This window comes from Lygodium microphyllum, chromosome 2, assembly GCF_053477565.2.
Source record: "Lygodium microphyllum isolate KBCC chromosome 2, Lygodium_microphyllum_v1.1.10, whole genome shotgun sequence".
Classification (NCBI taxonomy): Eukaryota; Viridiplantae; Streptophyta; class Polypodiopsida; order Schizaeales; family Lygodiaceae; genus Lygodium; species Lygodium microphyllum.
In genome coordinates, this window is record NC_141136.1 from 26,345,548 (window position 1) to 26,362,052 (window position 16,505).

Here is a 16,505-nt window from a genome sequence, read left to right on the forward strand (position 1 = left end):
TAAGATAATGAGACTGATATAAAAGCTCTTTAACATACATCATTATTTTTGAGAGTCTGGAGTTACAAGATTTAAAATGCTATTCTCACATTTCTTGGTGGTGGCTTTGGTCCATTTTTTAGCATTGATAAATAACAATTGTTTTCTAAATATTGAAATTCCCTTTTATGTCTATAGGTCACAGTTCCATCCTTAGCTTCTGTATTTAATGAGTATGCATTGAAAAGCCAGTTCGATACTAGTATATATCTACAGGTGAGGAGCAGGTCACATTTATTATCACAAATATACAAGAGCATGTTATCTTATAAAAATCAGACTGGCAGTGCCTAACTAAGTTACCAATATTCTCTCTTGCAGAACCTGTTCCTTTATGGTTATGGAGCCATTTTCAATTTTGTTGCTATCCTTGTCACAACAGCTTTTAAAGGTCAGTAATAGTTGTGGTAGTAGATCTTTTTTTTGGCCGAATCATAAATGAGTACCATATTGGAAGGTGCTAAAGGCCCTAGTGATTGTGGTAACCAAACCACACTCTCTGATAAAGCAAACATTACGTCGACTGTTTCTATACACAAATGAATTTATTAGTGTATGTGACACTGTCCTTACTGCATGGATGTGTGCATTAGGTAGTTTCTGCATGCCTGTTTGCAATCTGTGGGTGCTATGTTCTGTGATTGATGCCATAAAAACCAAATGCCATTTATCTGCTTTTTGTGCAGGCAGTAAGTCCTGCAAGCTTGGCAGTGCTTTATATGCATGCAATCAGCTTGAGAAATCAGGATCCTCTATGCTTGTTTGTAAAATGTTGGTCCTGGTATTGGCCTTTGTTGTCTGATTTATCTTGAAAAACATGTAATTCTTATCTGAGATGTTTGCTATTTCTTACTTTTAGGAGGCAATAGTTTAGACATTTTTCATGGACATTCAAGAGCTACAATGCTGCTTATACTCAACAATGCTGCTCAAGGCATACTTTCATCCTTCTTCTTCAAGTATGCAGGTACGCACTTGCTTTTGCAGTAAAGAATGGACTAGCACTTTTTCATGTTAATTTAGAGGACAAATATTGAGAATTGTAAAAGATCTACTTGCTATTTTACTTGTGTGTATATGATTGAAGCTTCCCATAAAATCAGAACCTTAGATACTAAGCCTAGGTTTATTAACATCAGTCTTTTCTTGTACTTGCATTCAGCCATGTCACTAGATAAATTCCTGTTGAATGTTCTTTGGCTTATTTTTACTCGTCTGGCTATTTTTCAGCAGGCATTCAGGATATTTATGCCCCTTTTGGACCCATTTCTTCAGAAGATTTTCTTTGCATAGGCACAAATCTGATGAGTTTTTCCATTCTGTCACAACTACTTTTGCACTCATGTTTGTGCTCCTCTTGGTTAGTTCCCTTGAGGATAAGTATGGGCAAGTGGATTCTACGACTATTTCTTGTTGTGAAAAGGATGTGGCTAATTATATTACTCAGAAGAATTTTACAAAGAAGTACATATGCTCAAGTGTAGTTGGAGCTGTCTGAAAATCAGAAAACAACCATATATACGCACTTGATGTGCCACCACCCTGTAAGGCTCCCAATGATCTCTTGGACTTCTAATCGTGATGCTATAGGCTCCAATACCTGGCGATTGGGCAAGGCCTCTAGACCAACCATAGCGCAAGAGCTTGCCCCAATGATCTCTTGGACCTTTGATCGTGATGTTGTAGGCTCTAGTACTTGGCCATTGGGCAAGGCCTCCAAACCAACCGTATCACAAGAGTGTGCCTCAATGATGAAGATCGTATCATTGATCTCTGCCATCATACAAAAGATGGCAGCCTTGGCTAATTGATTGCCAGCAAAGGACTCCCCAAGAGATGCACCCTAGGCTAGGTGCAACTTGATGGAGTAGTCGGCATATACCTCTCCATACCAATTGGGCTGCCTTGCATGACCAAAGACAATGCTTTGGAGTCTCCAAGTGCTACTATGGGTAATAGCTACAAATTCTATCTTGTTGCATTTGGGCCAACCATACTGCTAGGCCCCCATGTGCTAGAAGCCATATGAAGTAGGACACTCTCCTCAGTCACCGGCTATCCCAAATGTGTTGCTAGAAGGTCAGGTGGAAAGCATTTGTAATGCTTTGCTTTGCCCAACGTTTGCTACATAAGGTACCCAATCCATGTTAGTCTACATCAATATGTTTGTCAATCCGGGCTGCGTAAGAGAAGGAACATAGGTGCTTTTGGGCAATTGTTGAGGCCAACCAGAGCCACTCTCCTATGTGGATCACTTTTATGGTTGTGGTTGGGTAGACCTCGGGAAGCCACCTTGCAAAGTAGGGAGTCTTATATAGCTGACTATTTGTGCCTTATTGCCTTTTAGAGTATGAACCACAATTTATAGCAAGTGTCACAAGAATTGAATTTTTAATACTTTGCTTAGCATTTGGCTTAGACATTAATTAAGTTGTGCACATTTGAGGTGCACATGTGATGCCTAAATCAAATAAGTCACAGTGATGGGCTGAGGACCTTGAGAAGTTAGTGGGCAAGCATTGAAGGCAAAAGTTGCGATAAAGTTCCATTGGTCATGTACTAGGTGGTGCCTAGTGATAGTTTGGGCCAAGGGTATTTAATTAGCCATTAAATGTCAGTGGTGACATAAGGAACTAGGCATTAATTAATTAGCCAATTCAAGGGCTAATTAATACTTAGGACCACTTTGGAGTCAAAATGGCTTAGCCAATTTAATTGTGGATGGGCACATTTAATTTCTAGGGCAAGGAAAAGGACTGAATTAAAATTTCAGACTTATTAATTCTGAAAAATGACTGAAAAATCTAATTTACAAGGCTGCCACTTGGTACGCTCTTGCCTTGGGAGCTGTTCTAGCCATTTGGAGGGGGCATTTTAAGCAAGAAACAGCCAATCAGAGGTTTCAAGGGACTGGTGATAGCAGTTCTGATCTTTCCAAGGGCTGGTGACTGCATTGGGCTCTTGTGTGGATTGGGCCGCAGGTTATCAACCATTTTCATCAAGGCAGTAGTGAATTTCAGCCATTTTTGGCTGTAGAAATCTGAATTTTGTTCGTGTTTAGCTTTCTCTCTCATTTTTGAGCCATTTCACAAAGTTCCTCAGAAAATCTCAGCCATTACAGCCATTGGAGGTGCTAAATTCAAGAATTTTCTGCTGTAAACCAGCCTTATTCCACCCTTTTGAAGGTTGGGGGGAGCAAGAAAGAGAATATCGTGTAGTAGGCACCTGCATTGGGAGCTGTTTCAGCCATTGGAGGGGGCATTTCAGCAAGAGACAGCCGATCAGAGGTTCCCACAGACTAGTGATAGCAGTTTTGATCCTTCCAAGGGCTAGCGATTGCATGTTGGGCTCTTGTTTGGATTTGGTTGCAGGTCCTCAGCCATTTTCAGCAAGGCAACAGTGAATTTGAGCCTTTTTTGGCAACATAAATCTGAATTCTCTTTGTGCTCAGCTTTCTCTCTCATCCTCCAGCCATTCCCAATGCTCCTAGCAAATCTCAGCCATTACAGCTATTGGAGGTGCTGAATTCAAGAATTTGTTGGCACATCATCGAGAAAAATACGAAAGATGAAGAAGAAAGGGGAGAAGGCTAAATCGTAGTCACCCCCCAAACTTTACAAACATAAAGGTCTAAGTGTTCACTTTGTGGAAAGACCTTGCATCTCGAGAAGTGTTGGAGTATCCTCACTTTGTCTTGATGTGAAGGATGGAGAGAAGGGGATGCCTCCTACATCTACATCTACTTTTGTGACATATGAGTCAACATTCCTTCATAGCCATCAGATATAGGATTCCTCAATGGCTGTCTCATATTTCGAGAGGCCCTAGCTATGGATAGCAGTGTTATGAGTCACATGGCATTGAGGTTTGATGGGCTTGAGGATCTTCATTCCCAAGAGGGTACAGTAACCATAGGTGAAGCATCATCAACACCTATCAAAGGTGTTGACACCATGTTAGCTTTATGTGTCCATCCATCATCTTTGAGTTCATAGTAGAAGTCCTTTGTGTTTCGTATTTATGCTTCCATCTCCTTGTAGTCTATGGCGTTACTCGTCTCGGGACATGTCTTGGGACACGAGTTGTCTTTATAGAGCAAGCTGTCTCTGTTGAGGATGCAACCTCAAGAACCATACTTTGGATGTGTCTTTAAGAGTGTGGGCTTTATCGGCTCCACTCCCCTTCTATGGTGTAGGGTCGAGTTTGATATTTCCCCATTGTCTCACCCGTTAAGCTTCCATCCATCCCACGAGTTACTACCAATCTTCTACCATCTCCTTTTGTAGTTTCCTTGTCTCCTTATCCCTTTCAAAGGGAGATACCGACATTGGAGATGCCATTGTGGATTTTCCCCATTGTCTCACCCGTTAAGCTTCCATCCATCCCACGAGTTACTACCAATCTTCTACCATCTCCTTTTGTAGTTTCCTTGTCTCCTTATCCCTTTCAAAGGGAGATACCGACATTGGAGATGCCATTGTGGATTCCTTGTTTAGTTTGCTAGCTTTGGAGGGGATTTCAGTGTTGGGTGTAAAGGCCATTTAAACTCTCCCATGTATATATTACTTCACACACGTGAACTCACCCTAGCAGGTGTAAGTGTACCGTATCCTAAGTATAAATGCATTCTTTTATTCTTTGTGTGTACCACACTGGTACACACCTATCCATCGACTCACTCTCACTCTATCTCATTGTTCAACATTGTTCAGTTTTGGATCATTGAGCACCCCGATTAATGCACTTGCTCTCTGCTCTCTGCTCTCTCTCTCTCTCTCTCTCTCTCTCTCTCTCTCTCTCTCTCTCTCTGTGCTTCCGCTTCAACTCTACAGTCACAAGATTGTGAGTTGTTTTAGGGATTCACATCATTAGAGAGTCTTTATCTCATGTAGTCACTGTAAAATATTACATAGCCTAGCGAACAGAATCTGAGAAAGAGATGGAGAGTACACAACAGATAAGAGGAGAATCAGTAAATTCTTTAACTCCAAACAACTGATACAAAGATGGCTCTGTCCACCCGTGCGCTTCCACTGTGTGAAGCTTAGATGGCGATCTAGACAGAAGATAGGTGAAGAGCTTAAGGCTAGCTGGAACAACAACTCTGACTGGGTGAAAGATAAGTGTATGATGGCTGCGAAGGGGTTTAGCTTTTATAGCCTGCAAAGGTCGTTAGGTCGGCCTGCTGACCGACCTACCATATGAGCCTTCACTAGTCGGCCAGGGAATATTCCAGGGAATATTCCCTTTACCATCGGGCCGGGGGCGCTGGCCCCCCTGGGACCCCCCTAGCTAGGGGCCGCTTCCGCGGCCCCCGGACCCCACAATAGGGGCCCCTTTTAACTCCCTTACACCGCAACTCGATGCAATGCGCCTCGAGTTGCTACCAGCTTAACCACTCTGTCTAACCCAAAGATTAGACTCACAAGAGTCACCTTTTTGCCATCCGGTCACATAGACCTCATCCGATATACAAGTCAGGACTCAACCAATGTCCGGGCTCACATTTGGCTTCTTCTCATAATGGGGGCCTTACAACTTTGAGCACCATGGATCATTGGTAGCACCTAATGAGGGTGGGGCATTGATCATATCTAACACTCCCCCTCAATGTCCACCCATAGGTGAACTATCTCCTCGGCCCAATGCCGAGTCTCTGAAGATGAACTTGAAGCAGATCCTTCGTAAGTGCTTTGGTGAAGATGTCTGCTCCATTCTCCTCTGTTGGACAGTAGACCAGTTCCACTATCCCATCCTCCATCAAATCACGCACATAGTGATACTGGATCTCTATATGTTTGGTGGGTGCATGAAACACTGGATTTTTGGCAATGGCGATGCAACTTTGATTGTCACATCTCAGCACAGTTGGTTCTTCATCCTGCACTCCCATATGCCATAGAATCCTTCTCAACCATACGGCCTCACATGCAGCAAAACAAGCTGCCTTGTACTCTACTTCGGTAGAAGACAATGCCACTGTTGGTTGCTTCTTACTAATCCAAGAGAAAATTCCTGAACCCAAAGAGAAACAATAACCAGAAACTGACTTCCTGGAATCAATGTCTCCTGCCCAATCTGAGTCACAGTTCCCCACAAGAGAAGTTCCGAAACTGTATGTGATACCATAGTCAAGAGTTTTCTTCAAGTATCTGAGCACCCGCATCCCAGCCTTCCAATGACTCTCATGAGGTTTGTTTGAGAACCTGCTCAAAACACCAACAGCAAAACTGATATCTGGTCTGGTGTTACACAAGTAGATCAGACTGCCGACCAACCTCCTATACCTCCCAATGTCTGCTAGTGCTGATGTATCCTCGACGGATAACTTTGCATTCACCTCCATAGGTGTAGCTATCTCCTTGCACTCGGTCATGCCAAATGCCTTCAAGATCTCCCATACATACTTCTTCTGAGAGATGAAGATCTTTCCTGGCTCTTGCCAGACCTCAATCCCCGAACAATAGTGCAGCAAGCCCAAGTCTGTCATTTCAAACTCAGAACTCAAAGCCTTTCGAGTTTGGTTGATCATATCTTCATAGTCACCTGTAATAAGAAGGTCGTCCACATGTAGGACAATCACTACAGACTTTTTACCATCCCTGTAAACATACAAGTTAGCATCTGAGGCACATCTTTTGAAGTTTAGGTTTAAAAAGAACCTATCTATCCGCTGGTACCATGCTCTGGGGGCTTGTTTCAGCCCATACAATGCCTTCTTCAGTTTACACACTTTGTTCTCAGAATGGGGGGCCTCAAACCCTGGTGGCTGAGCCACGTACACCTCCTCCTTGAGGTCACCATTTAAGAACGCTGACTTAACATCCATTTGGTATACTGGCCACTTCTCATGGGCAGCCACTGCAAGTACCGTGCGAATAGTGGTCATTCTGGCAGTTGGGGCAAATGACTCTTGAAAATCAAACCCTTCAACTTGTGAAAATCCTTGGGCAACCAGTCTAGCTTTGTACTTTTCTAAGGTACCATCAACCTTATACTTTACCTTCCAGATCCACTTGGTGCCAATAACCTTCCACTTTGATGGTCGATCCACTAGCTCCCAAGTGTCATTCTTCATTATGCTGTCATACTCCGCCTGCATAGCAGCCTTCCATGATGGATCTGCAAGTGCTTCTTCTAAGTCAGTTGGCTCCTTTACTTCTCTCATAATCTCAACCATCAAGGCCATATTGACTATGTGAGCAGAAGCCCTCATTTGCTCCTCTATTCTCTGAGACCTCCTTGGTCCGTCTGCCTTCTCCTCAACAGATGCAGGCATAGGATTATTGTGGTCATAGAGCTGCTTCACCCAGCGCGGCAATGGCTTTTCCGGTGGGGTGATGTCAGGTTGGTGAACTTTTTTCTCATCATCTGAAGATGATATGCTTCCTTCTCCTTAAGGATAGGGATAGCTCTCGGGACAGGTTCATAGTGGACTACTTCTTCGCTTGATGATAAAGTGGAAGAACTTGCCTTCTCCTCCTCCACTGTATGCGGCTCCTCCTTGAACACCACATCACGGCTCGCGATGATCTTCTTTGCCTCTTGGTCATATAATTTGTAAGCCTTTTGCTCATCACTATAACCCAAGAAGATACATTTTCTGCTTTTTGGTTGTAACTTGTTTCTCTTCTCATCTGGAACATGTGCATAACATTCACATCCAAAAATTCTGAAATGTGAGACAGATGGTTTCTTACCAGTGTAAGCCTCATGAGATGTTTTTCCCTTGAGAGCCTTTGTATAGCTCCGATTTAGAATGTAGACTGCAGTATTAACAGCTTCAGCCCAAAAATGGTTAGGCAATCCCTTGCCCTTTAGCATGCATCTTGTCATCTCCACAATGGTACGATTCCTGCGTTCCACAACACCGTTCTGCTGAGGTGTGTGAGGTGTCGTCAATTGACGCTTGATCCCTTTGCTCTTGCAAAAGCCTTCAAACTCCTTTGAGTTGAACTCACCACCACCATCTGTTCTAAATTTCTTCACACTTTTTCCTGTTTCATTCTCAACAAGTATTAGCCATTCTTTAAACTTACCAAAAGCTTGAGCCTTATCACGAAGGAAGTACACCCACATCTTCCTACTGTAGTCGTCGACAATCAACATAAAATAAGAAGATCCCCCCAAGGCCTGTGTAGGCATCTTACCACACAAGTCAGCATGCACCAACTCTAGAGGAGCCTGTGCTCTATTCTTGCTTTCTTGTGGAAATGCCTTTCTTTGTTGCTTGCCCATCATACAAGCTTCACATGGTTCCTTCAATTCAGTTATTGTAGGTAGGTGAGCAACCATACCTTGCTTTTGCATCTCCTTCAATACTGCAAATCCGATGTGTCCAAACCTTTCATGCCAAAGCTTACTTGTGCCCACTCCAGCGGTGGTTGTAAGAGCACTTAGCTCATACAGGTTGTTCCTTCTTTCTCCTTTGCCAACAATTGTGCCAGCACTATCAATAATTTCTGCACCTGTCTTCTTGAACCTCACTTCATGACCAAGATCAGTTATGGCAGCAACTGATAAGAGATTTCTCCTGATTTCGGGAACATACAACACATTTGAAAGCTTTTTGACTTCACCATTTGCAGCAACAAAAGAAATAGTACCTGTGCCCGCAGCAGGGCATTTAGCATCATTTCCAACCGTCACAGTGATGGATTCTTGTAGAGGCTGCATAGAGCTGTATAGAACTTTCTTGTTGGTCATGTGACGGGAGGCCCCACTATCCAATACCCAAGAGTCAGTGGTAGATTCTTCTTGTGCCGAGGAGCACACTTCCTCAATGGTCGCCATGAATAATTCCAACTCTGCTTCAGCCGTATTGGCTGTCTCTTTCCCTTTACTTTTAAGGGTACCATTCTTTTCATCTGCCTTCTTGACACGACAATCTGCAATTGCATGTCCTTTCTTCTTACAGTAGAAATACTCTCCTTGAAACTTCTTCTTGCCGCCCTTCTTTTTGTCACCATCATTTTTGGTGGAGGAAACACCTTTGCCTTTTGCATTGGCAGAGAATGCAACATCTCCATTGTTGCTTCCTTCTCGGGCTTTCAGCCTCAACTCCTCCATTAATAATGCACAAAACTCCTCAAAAGTCAAAGCTTGAGGTCTCACCTGAGTATTAAGGGCAGTTACTAGTCCATCAAACTTTTGTGGACAAATCCGAAGACACCTCCGAGCTAGCTCTTCGCTAGTCTTTTGTATCCCAGCACCAGCCATCTGGTCGCGCAGATTCTTAATCCGAGTGATGAATGCTTCAACCGTCTCTCCTTCAGCAAACTTCTCCGCTGCTAGTTGATTCTCCAAGTTTTGAATCCTTGTTTGGTTTCGTGTTTCATACTGACTCCTTAGTACATTCCAAGCTTCTGACGCTTTGGTTGTATGCTGAATCAAAGTCAAAACACTGTTAGAACAACTTGTAACTAAGGCACACAATGCATCTGCATTCCTTCGTTTCCAAGCTCGTAGAAGATCTGCATTCGGAGGAATCATCACACTAGGATTTGATGGGTCGGGGGTAGGCTGTGGTTCTGCGTCAGTCCCCAGCACAGTCTCCAGAAGCTCATAAGAATCAAGGATAGTTGTAATTTTGAACTTCCACAAGGTGTAGTTTGTACCATCTAACTTGCCTTCGCTGAAGGTTGGTGGACGAATCCTCAGTGTTTGAATAGCCGGTACAGCAGCACCACCTCCTGCACCGCTTCCTGATGCGCTAGAACCGCTTCCCGGAGTCGACATAGTTTCTCTTTGCTGTTGAAGCCTTTGCCTCTTGCACGTTCTCCGATCTCTAGAGCCCCCTGGGCTCTGATACCATGTAAAATATTATACGGCGCAGCGAACAGAATCTGAGAAAGAGATAGAGAGTACACAACAGATAAGAGGAGAATCAGTAAATTCTTTAACTCCAAACAACTGATACAAAGATGGCTCTGTCCACCCGTGCGCTTCCACTGTGTGAAGCTTAGATGGTGATCTAGACAGAAGATAGGTGAAGAGCTTAAGGCTAGTTGGAACAACAACTCTAACTGGGTGAAAGATAAGTGTATGATGGCTGCGAAGGGGTTTAGCTTTTATAGCCTGCGAAGGTCGTTAGGTCGGCCTGCTGACCGACCTACCATATGAGCCTCCACTAGTCGGCTAGGGAATATTCCAGGGAATATTTCCTTTACCGTCGGGCCGGGGGCGCTGGCCCCCCTGGGACCCCCCAGCCAGGGGCCGCTTCCGCGGCCCCCGGACCCCACAATAGGGGCCCCTTTTAACTCCCTTACACCGCAACTCGATGCAATGCGCCTCGAGTTGCTACCAGCTTAACCACTCTGTCTAACCCAAAGATTAGACCCACAACAGTCACCTTTTTGCCATCCGGTCACATAGACCTCATCTGATATACAAGTCAGGACTCAACCAATGTCCGGGCTTACATTTGGCTTCTCCTCATAATGGGGGCCTTACAACTTTGAGCACCATGGATCATTGGTAGCACCTAATGAGGGTGGGGCATTGATCATATCTAACAGTCACCAGCTTCCCTCTTCTCCAAGCCACCCTCCCTCGCCACTAGTGTGCGCATTTCATGCTCTTTGATCCTTGATTTTTTCCCTTGGCAAGAGTAATTTATGGTTTTTTTGATAGCTCCTTGTTATCTCCTTGTCAAATTAGGCACATGGCTCATCCATTCCCGACTCAATAAATTTGATATGACTCATTTGTGGCCTCTCCACTCCCATTGGCATCTTTGTGCACCCATAACAGCAGATTCTCATTTGGAGAGGGGGTCATGCTACTTGGTTGGACATCTATATCAATGGACTTCATCGATGCGCATGTGGTTTGGTGTTCAATTGGATTTTCTGCTTCTCTCTCCTTTGGCCACACCCAAGATTTGAGAGGAGGTGCTAGCAAACATTTTGTACATTTCCGCCTCCTGTGTACATCTGTTGCTTGTGAACCTTAGTTTGAGTTAGACAAGGAGTTTGGCAGCTTTATCACTGTCTTAGTTTGTCATTTGTTCTGGTGTCAGTCTTATTCATTTAGGCCCATTAGGTGGAGATTAAAGGCAACACTCTATTTTCTCCCACCACTAGTCTCTTGAGCCTATTTACACAACACACTACTGTTGGCATGTAGTAGTAGGGGTTGTTGAGGACAAGACAGTATGCTTTGATACCATGTCAAGAAACCTGTATTTGGCTGTCCCCATTACGTCCTTGTCCCTGTCATTGTTCCCGTCCCTCGTCACTTGTGACTATGATGCAAAGTAAATAGAAATTAATGGAATACCATGCAGTTCATGACTTTGGTATCTCAATAGGGGTGCCCTATTTTCAGCCTGGTGGCCACATCAATTGGTAGGATTTCATGATGATGATCAGGTTGGCCTGTTTTGTTGGTCTAGCTGCCCTAGTCCATGCCTCTCACATCACATCATTTGACACATTCCAGCCATCATCATTCTTCCACATCTTCCTTGGTTAGAATTTCTGGTGACCTCACTAATGCACCTACACATTGTGCAAAGGTTAATTGTGTGTAGCCTTGTATCAATGCATTTAGAGCAGTCACTAGTGTTCCATGTTCCTTTGCGTTTCAATTCTGTTCTTTCTCCTCTCCATGTTCCTCTTTCTTTGTACACTCTCATGAGTTGGTAGCCTATGCTGAAGTAGATGGAGGAATACATTGAGGAGGGGACTTGGGCGACCTTCTTTGTATGTATTGATCCAACTCTGCAACCGTCATCTACTTGAACTTTGGATGGGTAGGAGTACGAGGGAAAAGGGAAGAAGAGGAGGATGAAGCCATTCTCCACATTAAGAGAACCATGCCACCTTAGGTCCCCTCGTAAAGAAGAAGCTTGATTTGACATTATAGGTTCCCAAGATGGAGGTGTCTAAGACATCATGAGTTAGATGCATGTCACTCCTGCAAACCTAACTTCTCCATGATAATTGCACATGATGCTCTTTAGAAGGGCACTAGATTTGATACCATGCACTAGGATTTGCATAAAAACACAATAGTGTACGAGCACAATAACACAGTGAACTCAGACAAGAACAGAAATAAAGAAGAAAAGAAGAATGGATGCTATGATGAATGAAGGAGAGGAAGAGATATAACTGAGTGTGCTTTAGGAGCAGAGGCTGTCCAGCAGCCATTGGTTTCTGTGGGAGTGGGAGTGCGGTCCTCTGAGAACGGATCCCGAGTGCAGCAAACCACCAGGGCCAATGAAGCCAATGGCTTTTGTGGGAGTGGGAATGTGGTTCTCTGAGAACAGATCCCAAGTGCATCAAACCACAGAGGTCAATGAGGAACTCTGATGTAGAGGGGTTGAAGATAGCAGGACAGCGGGTTGGATGTCAAAACCTGGCATTCGGACTGTGAAAATGGCAAAAGATAGCTATGTGCAGCCTGGTGACAGCCTCTGAGGAGGTAGGCAGCAGCTAGAGTTAAAACACAGCAAAGCAGCAGTGCTGCAGATGAAAGCACAGGCTGCCAGGTGTATGGTAGCAGGTGGCAGCACTAAGAGATAGGGCAGCAGATGGGTGGCAGCTTGCAGCAGGAAGTGCAGCAGCTAGGATGATGAAAGCAGCTGGACAGCAGCACAGTCAGCAAGTCAAGTGGCAGCTGAAATAACTGGGCAACAGCAGCCAATGACTGGGCTGCAGCTAGGGCAGCAGGTGAAGGTATGTGAGTCAGAGGGAAGCTGGGACTAAAGGTGGTGATAAAGGATTGAGGGATGAAAGTGGGAGTGCACACTCAGTCCCTCCCAATAGAATATTCTGAGCGAATTGACCCTTTGGAAAGTCTCATGTGTTGTCTATATTGAATACTTGCTTTTTGGGCCTGTTCTAAGAGCCAGAAAGACGCCAAGAAATAATGATAATTTAAATGGCACTGTGAGGTAGCCTAAGATTCTGCACTTTCCCATCCTACATATGCTGATAGCAGCAGTCCTCATGCATTGAATGTACTCCCATTTGTGGACAAAGGGCTCCAGGGGTCTTACAATCCATAGTCTATACTCTGAAAATTTTCTTGTTTCTTATGTCTGTACCAACTTGGCAAGGCAGTAAAGTTCTGTATAACTGGCTTGCTTCTAGTGGTTACAAGTATGAATCTTCTTTGTTCATGTTGAATGGTGTTGTGCAAGTGTTCCTATCTCACATCTCGTGCTAGTTTAGGTACAAATAGATGCCCAACTGCATACATGTCCCAGTGTTGCTTTCTGGACATGAACTCAAAAGGTTAGCATGTGTACAGTAGGTGCATATATGCTTGTTGCATTCATTTTTAGCGACACCCTTGTACTCTCACACCTTTCTTCTAGCAGTTCATTGATCTTTGGAGCTCAGTGTTTCCACTTTCCTCCCTCCCTCTGCAATTCTTGATTGCCTTCACCTCATTTCAAGCTCTACACTGGGAACCCTTATCACTTTCCTCCTCTTTTTGTCATTCTGATGCTTTAGCCTCTTGATGATTTCTGTGTGACTATCATGTTTTCTAGTGCTAATGGAAGATCAGGGTACATGTTATTGTATAATCTGGCTGTAGTTCCACACTTAACTCTCTCAATGCATAATTATTCCTAGCTGCTCTAACATGGTTCTTGCTCTGACATCCTGACTTCCCAATTGATGTGCTTGCTTTGTCTAAATGATGAATATGATGAACAGTCGTCCCATGCATGTTATTGTTGCTAAACTGTTTTTCTGGTTTACAACATTGTTCTTTCCTCCACCAAATCCTGCAAGAACACAACTTTGCACTCACTTCAGTGATTGTTATGGGAAAACAGCACCACACACTTGCTCTGGCTTTTCTGTTTGTCTCAGTTATGGTAATTATAATTTTATTATATGGAGGGGATTTAATTTCTTTGTGGTTCTTTTCCACTGATATTATTTGTTTGGTGACAGATACAATGTTAAAGTGCCTTCAAATTGTTTTTGTGGTTTCTTTTGAACTGATATTGTCTATTTGGCGACAGATACAATCTTAAAGAAGTACTCTTCAACTGTAGCAACCATCTTCACCGGTTTAGCATCAGCTGCTCTATTTGGGCATGCATTGACAATTAACTTCATTTTAGGAGTGTCAATTGTCTTTATTTCAATGCACCAGGTTAGAAAACCATTCCTTGTAATTTGCACAGTTTTCTGTAGAGCAGTCTCAAATTTCCATGAGGAAATTTAAGCACTGTCTTTATTCAATAGAGGCCTACATTAAGTTCAGGTAGATTGTGCTTGGGAATAGGGGAGCTGTCACTAAGTGATTGGATGTAACTTTATTGAAGTTTTTCATGGTGGTGGTGTAGTTTTTCTCATCGCTGTCCAAGACAAAGGATGCTCACCATGAAAATTATGATCGATATGATCAAATGAATTCAGGGTATGGAGGCAATCTGAGCTGACAGCATGTTCAATTCGGGTAAAGTTAGTTTATTCAATATGCTGAAAGTTCGTTAATTCCATGGCAGGTCAAAAGAGTCATCCTTGTTAGACATGGCTGCAGGTGCTACAGAGGAAGTAAGTAAACCTTTCTCCACGGTTGGTAGCTTTTTTGTGGTTATGTGAAATCGTGTTTCTGACCTTGTCAGTGCAAAAGCAGGTGTCACATAAGATTAACATGAGATCTGAAAGGGAACCACTTCTTCCAACTTGAGAATGGAGGATCAGCAGCTGCAATTTTTTTTTTCTATAGAGCACTGCAATTGCTGATGCTTTTCGAGTATTAGAGCAAACACGATGACAGTGTTACTCGGACCCATTGAGACGAGCTATCGGGAACATTCATTTCTACATACCCTTGCAATAAGAGAAGATGCGTCTCCATCCCCCAACATTCATTTTGTAGACTCCTTTGTACTCGTGTAATATTATAAGAATGAGCAAGACCAACAATCTACGCCATTGCTAAGCTGGTGGATGGCCAGTATATGGCTCCTTTATGTTAGATCTCTATTTTGAACTAGAGAAAGTATACAGAATCTTGTTCGGCTCAATTTCAGCGTTTATTGGGCTTGTCCCTTGTACTAAAACCAGCAGGAAAGTCTTTCATTATTTGACATCCATGCAAACACTCAATTGCACACGACTGCACGCGCATGAGAGAGAGAGAGAGAGAGAGAGAGAGAGAGAGAGAGAGTTGGGGTATTGTACATGGGGATCCCAGAATATGGGGTTCTGAGTGGCATGTGGGTCGTCCATTCATTGAAAGACGTACTTCAAAAATTAGGTGGGCACTTTGGCAAAGGATCGATTGCATGCCAACTCTATGCAAGCTGAATAGCTCACGGTTTCGAAGATAGTTTCATGGGAAGGAGCTAGACCCAGACGTAATTGAATGGCACAGCTTAGATTTTGCTTTCTATTGCCGAGGTGAACATGACTAGGCTGATGTCCTTCCAATCAATTCGATGGATTTTTGCTCTCTCTAGGATAATGTGACCTATGGGACACGTGCTTGTCTTTGTGTGATTGACAGCCATTTCTTGGACTTTCTCTAGATAATCCTTGGCAGGATTGGAGACTTATGGGGTGGCTACATTTGGAGTGCTTCTTAGTTAACTAGATTTATAGTTTGCTTATTAAGGAACATCACTTGTTGGCAACTACAGGCAATTTCATTTGGGTGTTTTCTAAAAGTAGGATATGGTGGAAATTGACTATATGGAGGGATGCATCCATAAAACTCCTTTTGAATTCAAAGTCTTTCTTTGGCAAATGTTGATCGGTGGCTTGCCGTTGCCCTTTGCTTTCGTTGTCTTTTGACGAAATATCTTTGTTGGCTTTTTCTTTTGCATTACAAGTGTGGAAACTCCTTGCTATATATATCTCTTGTTCGGTGGTAAGGAAAATTTGGTCCTTTTTGTCAGAGATTTGGCGACGAATGGTGGGACTTGTTTTGCGTTCGTGAGATTGGGTGTTTGGCAAGCCAAAATGTATAGATCTTATGTGGTTGCACATGATCATGTTCCACTTTTTGCCCTTCTAGGGTGGACATAATTGGGTCACCCATTATGCTTTTATTTTTGACTCCTATGTAGGTATTCAAAGTCATATTGCTCGATTGAAAGGTCTTAACTACTAGCTTGATATTGTGCAATATGTAGGGCTTCTCATTAGTGACTTATACTTTCTTAGTAACATAATTGCTTTGTGCACACACACACACACACACACACACACACACACACACAGAGGCTATTTGTTAGCTCATTAGTCCATCTAGTGTCTTGTGGTTGGACAGGAAGGTAGATGGGTTAATATCCATTGTAAAATAAAACAATAGGGTTACTTTGGTATTGCATAAATAAGCCATGCTCATATCCTTTTGAGTTATCCAATTGAATTGCTCTAATATTAAAAATTAGGCAACCTTGTGATTTAAGCAATGTGCATGAAAGGTGAGAAGGATCGAGACTTGCACTCCAGAGCTATGGCGTGAGAGTAAGAGCAAGAAAATGA

At 43.3% G+C, this 16,505-nt stretch overlaps 1 protein-coding gene across 1 annotated transcript in view; it reads left to right on the forward strand.

The window, feature by feature from the left end:
- The window catches only part of LOC148039556 (CMP-sialic acid transporter 5-like), a 31,334-nt gene extending 16,294 nt beyond the window's left edge, over positions 1-15,040 (forward strand). Inside the window, exons 8-14 of the mRNA XM_087691882.1 lie at positions 178-255; positions 361-430; positions 899-1,006; positions 14,027-14,160; positions 14,354-14,427; positions 14,516-14,564; positions 14,647-15,040. Of these exons, the coding sequence (XP_087548008.1) occupies positions 178-255; positions 361-430; positions 899-1,006; positions 14,027-14,160; positions 14,354-14,427; positions 14,516-14,564; positions 14,647-14,700 (567 nt within the window). The 3' untranslated portion in view covers positions 14,701-15,040. The remainder of the gene's footprint in view (positions 1-177; positions 256-360; positions 431-898; positions 1,007-14,026; positions 14,161-14,353; positions 14,428-14,515; positions 14,565-14,646) is intronic.
- The last annotated feature ends 1,465 nt before the right edge of the window (positions 15,041-16,505 follow it).